This window comes from Pyxicephalus adspersus, chromosome Z, assembly GCF_032062135.1.
Source record: "Pyxicephalus adspersus chromosome Z, UCB_Pads_2.0, whole genome shotgun sequence".
NCBI lineage: Eukaryota > Metazoa > Chordata > Amphibia > Anura > Pyxicephalidae > Pyxicephalus > Pyxicephalus adspersus.
The window spans coordinates 18,912,830-18,924,482 of NC_092871.1; the positions used below are offsets into that span (position 1 = coordinate 18,912,830).

Consider the following 11,653-nt stretch of genomic DNA (forward strand, 5'->3'; position numbering starts at 1 on the left):
AAATTCACAAGCAAGGATCAGATTAGGTTTAAGTCCCCTCCAATAAATTTTGAAGTAGGGTAGAATAGATTACCAGCATTCAGCATCAATGTAAGTTTTGTGTTATAATATGTTTTTATCTTGTCAACAAATATGTGATAAATGTAGTAATGTGTTTCTTTTTTAAATTAATAAAGCACTTAAAATTAATTATTATTCATAGATCTCCTCATCCTGAGGAAGTGGACTAGAATCTCTGAAACGCATCGAAGTTGCTAAAACACCTCATTTGAAGAAGTTTCCACTAGGAGATCTCTTGTATGCTGTACTTGTGCTAAATGGTTTTATATTGTGTGTAATAAATTTTAAAGATTAATTTATTAATAACAATTATTGTAATTTTATAATTCATTTTGATCTAATTGGTTAGTTGAATCTGACCTTAAAAGTCCCCTATTTTGTTTTTTTTTTAAACCATACATTTTTGTATTTGCATTCTAATTGGGACGTAGTTGGTGTAAACCTAAATCCTGAAGGGTACAAATGCTGTATATGGGGTAGAATAGAACCTGAATTATAAATTTCCCAGCATGGGTAAGTTATTCCCTCTCTTTCAAGATCACTGTGGCAAATCTACCTTCCGTATCCATCTTTCTTGATATTACTTAATATGGTCAAATGTTGTTAGGAGGATAGCAACACCCCCTTTCTTCATCCTAAGAGAAATGGCTGTAACCTTGTCAATCCAAGAGCCTTTTAATGTGACTTCATCCCCGATATTCTAATGGGTCTCTGCAACATTCCACAATAGTATTTTAAGTGCTATCTGGAATACAGTGTGAACTTGGGGAGAGGAGGGTAAAGAAGATATTATGATGGTACCCAGAAGTAGGAAATACATAAAATACAAGTGAACATGTCTGAATATTACTTCTAAGCTCCAACCTGGCTGTAAATCGAAAAACCCATAGCCTGTACTCGTTTTAAGAAATACCATCTAAACCAACTTCCTGTTAAACAGGAGTAGTAAAAAGAAGACTTCCTGTTAAAAGAAGAGTAGTGTGACACAAATTCAATTAAGAAACAAAAACATAAAATGCAGTAAAAAACAATTGAAAGAAATTTTCAAAAGTTCCAAAGCCAGGATAGAAGGTTCGTGATATTCCAACACAAACTTGGCTCCCAAATACACCAACTGCTTGCACACCATGGCAAAGGCCTTCTGTTTCTGAGCCACTGCAGCTAAAACGTCCCAGAATAATAAAATCTTGTCATCTCCAACTCTCAGCCTACATTGTTTGCGATATGCTCCAACCACTACCTCTCTATCTGCAAAATGAAAATATTTCACATTAACTGGTCTAGGTCATGGATTTGGTGTAAAGTTAAAAGAAGTTCCAAATGCTCAGAGGGGTGTAGAACCATGAGACTGTGAAGCAGCGGTGAAATCTCCCCTGTGATTCTCTGAGACCGTAGAAGCTGGCAACAGAGCTTTCAAGACAGAGCCGTACCCTGCACATACCACATGTGCAGGGTACAGCGGTGCCACGCTGCTCTGCCTGGGGGAATGGAGTCACGCAGGGGAGAAACTGCTCCGTGTGATTCATCAAGAGATCGAATCATGGCTTTCTCCGCGACAACTCAAAATCGGAATCATTATGACCGACAAGGGGAAGAACATTGTGTCTGCGCTGCGTCAAGGAAGGCTGAGCCATGCACCCTGCATGGCACAGTGTTCAATCTGGTTGTCAAGCGGTTCCTGAAGTCTTCCACCCATCTGCAAGACATTATAAAAATGGCCAGGAAACTTTGCATACACTTCAGCTACTCTTACACCACAAAGCACACCCTCCTTGAGCTGCAGCGGCAGAACGGCATCCCCAGCATAGGCTGACATGTGACATTTCCACCCATTGGAATTCCACCCTCCATATGTTGGACCCACTATACGAACAGAGAAAGGCCATCAACAAATTCTTGATGATCCAAGCGGATAGGAGTACTCCCATGTGTAACTTTGATGTTAGCCAGTGGCATCTCATGCGTGACACCTGCCAATTGCTCAGGCCCTTTGAGGAGGCCACGTTATTTGTCAGTCGCCAGGACTACAGGATGAACAATGTCATTCCACTACTTCATGTCCTGGAACGGATGCTGGTAAATCTGGCTGGTCAGGGGACTGGAGACGTGGCTCATACATCTCACAGCCACATGAGCCCTGTGGGGGCTGAACTGGAGGAGGACATTGGAGCAAAGGCAATGTATAGTGAAATGAGTGGTTTTTCTACTCAGGTGACAGGAGAGGAGGAGCAGGAGAAGCCAGGGGAGCAAGAGGGAGATAAGGAAGACGAGGCAGAGGACCCAGACACACCGTGGCAGTATGCAGTGGAGATGGAAGCAGGGAGTCCCTCGGAGTCACTTGCAGAAATGGCCCGCTTCATGCTCCCTTGTGCAGCGACAGCCGAATTGTCACCATTCGGCAGAGGGATGACTTCTGGATTTCCACCTTGTTGGACCCTTGCTACCGGTCCAAAATGGTGGCCTTTTTTACACCCTCTGAGAGGGAGGACAAACTGAACTACTACAGAGACATCCTATGTAGTCAGTTGGCTGCTGCCTATCTGCGCTATTGTCCATCCTCTCGCAGGTCTGACCGGGGGGCCCTCTGCACTTACATTCCACTGCCATGGCTGTTGGGGAGGGGTGAGGTGGCAGGAGCAGTTCCAGCTCCATCAGCAGCAGCCTCAGTCTAGAGTCACTGATGAGCAGCTTTCTGCACCCGCATAGTGAAGAAACTACTGACCAGCAGCTAGACATTTCAGCAGAACCTGAACTAGCAGATGGTGGCATACTTGGAGTGCACCCTGCCAGCCGTCATTGAAGATCCGCTGGACCACTGGGCAGCCAAACTGGATTTGTGGCTGCAACTAGCCGAGTTTGCCCTGGAAAAGCTGTCCTGCCCGGCCAGTAGTGTGGCATCAGAGCGGGTGTTAAGTGCGGCGGGGGCCATAGTTACACCAAGAAGAACTCGCTGTCCAAAAAAATGTGAAGAGACTGACCTTTGTCAGGATGAATCAGGCGTGGATCAGCCAGGATTTCCACCCACCAATGCCTGATGCATCTGATTAGATGATCCATGCTGCCTGACCCAAACCTTGACAAAAGAGACCGGTTTCTTCTGGCTACCTGCCTCAGCTACTACTCTGATGGTGCCACCCTCCTGATGCCACACATCGTCAGCGGGTACTGGTATTGCCACCCACCACCCCAGTCTGTCACCGGATCACTTTGTGGTCTCCTGATGCTACTGCCCCCATCTCCACACTATGTCACCTTGCCACTCTGTGGTTTCCTGATTCTGCTGCTGCTATCACCACACTATGTCACCTTGCCAATCTGTGGTCTCCTGATGGTTCTGCTGCCATCTCCACACTATGTCACCTTGCCGCTCTGTGGTCTCCTAATGCTGCTGCTGCCGCCATCTCCACACTATGTCACCTTGCCGCTCTGTGGTCTCCTGATGCTGCTGCTGCCATCTCCACACTATGTCACCTTGCCGCTCTGTGGTCTCCTGATGGTGCTGCTGCCATCTCCACACTATGTCACCTTGCCGCTCTGTGGTCTCCTGATGGTGCTGCTGCCATCTCCACACTATGTCCTTTTGCCACTCTGTGGCCTTCTGATGCTACCGCCACCTCCACACTCTGTCATTGTGCCACTCTGTGGTCTCCTGATGCTGTCGCCACCTCCACACTCTGTCATTGTGTCACTCTGTGGCCTACTCATGCTGCCACCACCTCCACACTATGTCATTGTGCCACTCTGTGGCCTACTCATGCTGCCACCACCTCCACACTCTGTCATTGTGCCACTCTGTGGCTGACTCATTTGCTGCCACCTCCACACTCTGTCGTTGTGCCACTCTGTAGCCTCCTGATGCTGTCGCTAACTCCAGACTCTGTCATTGTATCACTCTGTAGCCTTCTGATGCTGCCGCCACCTCCAGGCTCTGTCATTGTGCCACTCTGTGGCCAGTTATCCCTATGGTAAATTTTCTGACACCTCCTGCTCCTAACCCAAAAGTAGGAAAGATCAAGAGGCCCCACTTTCGTGGTCTGTATTCATTCCTAAAATCCTGATGCTGCCGCCACCTCCAGACTCTGTCATTGTGCCACTCTGTAGCCTCCTGATGCTGACTCCACCTCCAGACTCTGCCATTGTGCCACTCTGTGGCCAGTTATCCCTGTTGTAAATTTTCTGACACCTCCTACTCCTTACCCAAAAGTAGGAAGGATCACGAAGCCTCACTTTCATGGTCTGTATTCAGACTGAAAATCAAGATCAGGCCAGCTTTTGCCCTTCTGCTCCACTGGAGGTTTCTGTCCTCCCTGAGCTTGCCTTAGGACACCTGAGTTACCGTTTAACAGGTGTACCACCCCAGTCAAACTCCCCACCTGTCACTGTTCTCAGAGCGGGTTGCACCTGGTGTGCGCTGGGCGCTTGGAGCCAGAAGCGAGAGCCCCTCGGAGTCAAGTCCCCGGCTGATGCCACACATCAGATACCAAGTGCTCCTTCTTTCACCCACCTTCGTCAGCGGGTACTGGTATTGCCACCCACTGCCCCACTCTGTCACCGGGTCACTTTGTGGTCTCCTGATGCTGCTGCTGTCATCTCCACACTATGTCACCGGGCCACTCTGTGGTATCCTCCTGATGCTGCTGCCACCTCCAGACTCTGTCATTGTGCCACTCTGTGGTCTCCGCCTGATGCTGCTGCTGCCGCCACCTCCACACTATGTCATTGTGCCACTCTGTGACTGCCTCATGCTGTCGCCACCTCCACACTCTGTCATTCTGCCACTCTGTAGCTTACTCATGTTGCCGCCACCTCCACAATCTGTCATTGTGCCAGTCTGTAGGCTCCTTATGCTGTCACCACCTCCAGACTCTGTCATTGTGCCACTCTGTGCTCCACAGACAGGATCCGTTTTTTGTGGGTTATTGTTCTGATGGATCAGAGGAAGGGCAAAATATTCAGTGATGTCAACACAAGCTTAGTGCTGACACCCTCTCCATTCTGTCGGGGGGCTCTACTTGTATAAACGGTTAATAGAACAGGTTCTGTAGGCATCTTTGTGGAATCAGCTGACGAGGGTGTAAAAGGAGTCCGCTTCTTCTTGACGCTAACATGGACCTGTAAAGCTGAGTTCATACTTGAGTTATTTGGTCAGTTTTGTGCAGTGATTCTAAGAGCGACGCCTGTCATCTGCATGTCATACTGACTCACACTATTATTTCACTACCACAGCAGACTCCCTATGCATGTTACTGCAAGGCACAATGTTCTACACCACTATCAAGGCTCTTTGAATCCCAGAAATAGACGTTTTTTAACTCAATTCACCGCAAATAAATTTGTATTGAAGCAAATCTTTTCGGAAAATTTGGCCAACCAATTTTTGAGAAATTCGTTCATCTCTAGTAGCAACCATTAAAAATGCATTGCAGATCTACTTCATTCAAGTATTACAATTATATTTTTTACAAAAAATAATTCAAGATCCTTTGTTCTTTCTTAGTGAGCCTTAGTCACACATCCCCTATGCTATTTAAAGATCCCTAGTATTAGAACCCCCTGTTGATAGACCTTAAGATAGAATCCCCTCGAGCACAGACCCATTAGTGACCATCCCCCCCCCCATTGCAGATCCCTTGGGACATATCCCTCAGTGATGGATCCTCTAAAGCAACCCTCTAGCACAGAGCAGAGCCCTCTGATACCAAACCCACAGTGATGGACTCCCCACCCTGCCCCATTGACCCATTACAACTTAGTGGTGGTTCCTCAGACCCTCCCCCTTTTTTCAGGAAAAACTACATTTTTTCACACTTAACTCTTCCTAACTAAAATGATGGTGCTTCTTTCCTGCTCACCTGCTCTTCCAAGTTTATTCAGCATTGCTTCTCCTATTGGCCAATCAGGAGACCTCTTTATAGCCCCATATAACCACTGCAAAACTAACTCTTAGAGAATCAGCCACTCATCCCTAGTTAGAACTAAATATATAATGTATAAAAGAAGAAAAAGAATGAGGTTCACGGCTCAGGGATTGTATGAAATATTATATACGTGTATTTGTTACATAATATCAAAGAAAAACATTTACATAACGCAATCAGGTATTTTATACGCAATTATGCATTATATACTAGACACAGTACTTCTTCAAACAAATCAATGTGTGATTTATTTGTTTGATGTGTCATCAAACAAATAAATGTGTGAAGAATCACAAAAGTCGCGACCGTATAGAGTTTGTGCAAAAATTTGAACCAACCATTACGTTTCGCCACCATTAGGCTGAACTAGGCTAGAACTGAATACCAACATTATTCAAGCTTACTTTGCAGCTCATTCTAAATACACAGGAGAGAGCGTATGCCCAAAGGGCAACTCCCACCAAATTATTGCAGCCAGAGGCAGTGTTCACATTGGCTGGTGATTGTTAGGAGCTATTCTACCCTCCGATGACCACAGCCTCATGCATACACTAAGTAACAATCAGTAATGCATACAGGGGCCAGAAACTGCCAGAAAAATTCAGGCAAAACTGAAAAATGTGCTAAAGGTATTAAAACATTGTATGATCTGAATGGTTTTGGGTTTTTATTAAATGTATATTGTCAGTTATTTCTACAACAAAATAAAATGAATATGCCTTTTCATTGACACAAATCATAGGTATAAAAGTTTGTCTATGCAGTTCTGAATTTGAATAATTTAATAATAATAATAATAATTATATAATAAATGATAATAATAATAAATAATAATAATAATAAGTCACTATTTCTATTAATTTGTGTGACAACACTCATTAAAATTAATTGCAATGGAAACAATGATCCCAGGAGGCCTCATGAACCGGATGCCATTGATCTTTACGTAGATAAGCACATTATAAAGGCTCAGCTCTGTACCATGCACATTAATATGAATGACAGTTGGTTGGTAAGAACTAGGATGCAATGGAAAGAAAATTTAGGTTTATTACTGCATGTGCTACTTATAATTTAAGGAGCTGTTTAGTACAGCACAGGGTAAAATGCTTAGTCTAGGTATGAGGTCTTCAAATCAAGTGATACAATGATACATGTCAATAGAATGGCAGAGTGCACCAGTATGAATTTTTACTGCATGTACACAAATATTTTTATAGGGTCTGAATTAATAAATCTCATCAAGACTAGAAAAGATAACTATCATGGTAGAACCTAGGTGATCCAGCAAACCTGAAATAGATCTAGGTCAGGATAGAAAAAAAATGCCAATAAATAGCAAATGATTTTTAAGAAACCCATTCTAGGTTTGCTGGATCACCTATGTTATCCCGCTATAGATTATCTTCTGCAGTCTTGGTGAGCTTTTAAAAAATATGTTCCTATAAATTATTAGTTTTGCACATGAAATAAAAAGTGATATTTGGTGCATTCTGCTATTCTATTGAGATCCCACAATAGTCCATCTTCTCCAGTTTTAGTAATCTTTAACAAATCAAGCCCATAGTCTATGTCCCTTTGAGCAAATATCTTTTGCCTTTCTGCCACCAGCCCTTTTTTCACTACTTTCTACTTTCTCCAACTTTCTTCTTCACCATTGAAATAATTTTTAGCCTACTTTCTCGCCTACTCATCTAAGTCTGTGTCCATTATACTAGCTCAAAGTTCAGAGACCAGTAATCCAGCAGTGAGTCCCCCCAACCTACTGCTGAACAGCGAAGAGAACGCGTCCATGACACACAGACATTGAGGTAGAGACTCCCAAAACAACCTTAGCCTTGTGTATACAAAAAAAAAGAAGACTCAACATTAGAACATCACAACCACAGATTTAGGTGGATTTTTGTAGACTTTTTTCTATTTCTCCTAGAAGTTATAAGCAAAGAAAAACTTTATCGAGGGGTGTCTGTGGGGGTAGCCTGGAGGTTAGTTTCAAATTGCATATTTTTGTGGAAAAAGGAATTTAAAATACATGAGTTTACAAATTGAATTAAATTGTTTATATGCGCAGACATAGAGCAACATCAACAGCATTATATTTAGTGCCAAATATATGTGTATGTGATTCCTATATTGACCTATAATGTACAAGTTTCCATTTTTTAATAATTTGTTTTAAAGTCTTTTTCAACAATTATATTTGTATGCAAAAGGTAGGTATGCAATAGTTCATGCAAAACATATCTAGTTCTTACAGTTCCAGTGGGAAAGAATCTGATTATGGTCTTCCAGCTTTCTCAAAAATACTGTAAATCCAAAAATTTTAACAAGGAATATATAGCACCACCAAACAGTATTTAGGTTGATCATATCTCTCCTAATAAAAACCTCATCATGAGAGAGAATACATTTAAATTAGTTATTATTAATATTTGTAGGCCTATTTTCTTTTTATTAGTTTAGTTGCCCCTCTCTGCATTGTCTCCAGTTCCACAGCTTTTTACTCAAGATGTGATCTTAGATGTGGTCTTACTGTACCTAGTACTTTGGCAAGTACATGTCTCTCTCCCTTTCTGTCTCTTCCTCTCTGTTGTTGGGTTTTGTATAGGTTTACAGTCTGCAGGTTTATTTTAAATTACCCAAGATTTTTTTAACACACAGATATTGGTCAAATGAATGTAAACAAATGGAAGAGGGAAATCAGACCATGGTGACATTTTTCATCATCAAAGGAATCTCAGATGTTCCAGAGTTGCAAACTCCAATCTTTCTTTTGGTTCTTCTCATTTATCTTCTCACTCTTGGTGGAAACATAACCATCATCCTACTGGTCTTCCTTGATTGCCATCTCCACACTCCCATGTATTTTTTCTTGGCAAATTTATCCCTGAATGATATATGCAATACAACTGTTACCCTACACAAGGTCCTTCTTATAGGTCTAACTGGGGATCAGGAAATTTCATATGTCAGCTGCATAGCCCAGATATATTTCTTTGGAAGCTTCGTTAGTGATGAACTGTTGTTTCTGGCTGCAATGAGCTATGACAGATATGTTGCCATTTGTAATCCATTGAGATATACTGTTATCATGAATCACAAAATCTGTGCTCTTCTGGCCTCCTTCTGTTGGGTTCTTGGTTTTATAGAAATATTACCTTATGCTGTTCTTGTAGCTGGATTTTCCTGTTACAGATCCAACGTAGTAGACCACTTCTTCTGTGACCTTGTGCCAGTCATAAAATTATCTTGCAGCAACACTTCTGTTCTGAAGACTTTGTTCATAGTTGAAGGAACTTTCCTTTTAGTTCTTGGTCCTCTTGTTTTAACTGTTCTGTCCTATATTTTTATTATTTCCACCATAATAAAGATTCGTACCAGCACAGGAAGACGTAAAGCCTTCTACACATGTTCCTCACACCTCACAGTCGTCATTCTTCTCTATATCACCCTAAGCTACCAGTACCCCAGGCCGCTTTCAGCAGACAGCCTTGAGTACAATAAACTGCTTTCTCTGTTCAACACGGCCGCTGTCCCCATCTTGAACCCTTTCATTTACAGCCTGAAAAATAAAGATGTGAAGTCAGCTTTAAAAAAGAGACTGTGGTTTTTGAGAGTTAAAAAATAGGTGTAAAATTGGTATTGTTATTTATTGAATGTTTCATTTTTTGGAAGCTGGCATATTAAACATGAAATAAATCAGTGCACATTAGTGTGTATTTATTTTAAATAAGTCACCATTGCTTACTATTATATTTATGCATAAATACACACGTTCAGACTGGTTTTCTAAGGGCTTAGAAATTTTCACACAATGAAAAATATTACATTTCATTTAAATTATCTAATCAAATGGGAAAAGAAAATTACGCATTTGATTTGCACCTGATTATATAATATATTATGGAATAGGACAGGTGATGTCTCTTCTGCAATAAAGCAAACTTGCTTGCCTTTTCGTAATTATTTAAATAAACTCACCTCTCCATGCTCCTTTGCTGCCGCCAACATCTTCTCCTGGTCCTATTCTGGTTTCAGGATCTTTGGCAATCATGATTGACCAAGCCAGATTGGCATTACACCAGTATATTTACATGGGAGGTAATTTACGTCTGGCAAGCAGGTATGCCACATGCACAGCTCATTGTATAGTATTGAAAATATTTTGAACATGCAGGTATTTTTTTAATTGAAAGAGACATAACTTGCTCCTTCTTCAATAATTTTTTAATAAAATGTAAGTTTAGTTCTGCTTTAAGTTGATTAGTTGTCTAAGTCCAGATTTACAGTCCATTGAACACATAGAGCTTATCTAATATCTAATTTGCTCTGTTTGTCAAACTAATCCTTTACTGAATTAGTAGATGGAATGTTTTGTCCTCACTGGCCTTGGTGAGTAAATGGACTTTGTAGAACCAAGGTCGCCAAACCCAATCCTTACTGACCTTGGTGAATGAGCTTTATAGGTATGTTTATTCCATATTGATAATTCATATTTCCTTATGGGTGTATTTTACCATTATGTATACATACCCTAATAAAATACATCCTCATATAAAGAGCTAAAATTGCCTACTTACACAATACCTTGTTGGCAGGAGGTAACTCTCTCCCACCTGGGAACAGGACACTTCCGCTCCATGTAATGGTAAGGAGAAAAATGGAAGGAGTTGTAGTTTAGATAAGGAAGACTGCAATTTACATTGGTACTGTGATTAAAAAATAAGTATCCTTACATCAACAGCTATTTGAACTAGGAACATCCCCATCCATTTGAGAGTCAGTACTAGCTAAAATAAAATGGTCATTAGTGTCAATAGCTGGTTTATTAAAGCAGAAGAGAGGAGCATTGCACAGATGGCCGTGCAAAGTGATGTCTGCATTAAACCTATGCAGGCACCATTGTTTAGAAAATCAGTGTGCTCATGAATTGCCTTTATAGCAGGCCTTTAACATTGAAACCAGTCACCAAGCAGGACACCTAAAACACATTCTGCAGGTGACCAGGCCTACTGACACCTCTGATATAAACAACAAAGCTCTCCCTACATGTTTACAATAATGTAAATTATATAAATATAAAACAAAAGCACACTACAAATACTTTCCTTATGGAATAACAAGTATCTTGCTTGATTGCTCTCCAGGGATGAGGGCTCCCAAAGGCAATGCATCCAGACAAGATACAATAGTATAAAAGTTGCTTTAGATAGAAAAAAAAGGAGGTTATGATGGATATAATAACATATTTCAATATTAACTTTGTAATGATTGTTAAGTTTTTCAGTGGTCCATAAGCCTACACCATACGACACATTTCTATAGGATTAAGAAATCACAACATTGGAGAATTACTTTATATTCACCTTCTATATTTCTCCCAAATAGTTTGTTTTATTGGGTAAAATTTGTATTATGTTTTGTTAATAACCATCAGTAAAGTGCCTTGATTCCAAGGAAGTGTCCACTCTCAAGCATATCATCAAAAAGCCTCATCATCAATACCTTTCATGTTAGAGAGAGGTAGGTCATTAATCTTTACAATGTTCATTCACTTGTTATTATGTAAGTAACTTTCTGGATCTAAATGTTATCACAACTCTTATCAATCATCTTAACAGTGTAACAACTAAAGATAAGAAGAGGAGTTTGTAGTCCAAATCAGGAGAGCAGCC

The 11,653-nt window shown here is 41.2% G+C and overlaps 1 protein-coding gene across 1 annotated transcript; it reads left to right on the top strand.

Annotated features, from left to right (window-relative positions):
- Positions 1-8,664: 8,664 nt before the first annotated feature.
- On the top strand, positions 8,665-9,606 carry LOC140343941 (olfactory receptor 5V1-like). Its single transcript, XM_072430841.1, has one exon. The coding sequence runs from the start codon at positions 8,665-8,667 to the stop codon at positions 9,604-9,606; it is 942 nt and encodes a 313-aa protein (XP_072286942.1).
- The last annotated feature ends 2,047 nt before the right edge of the window (positions 9,607-11,653 follow it).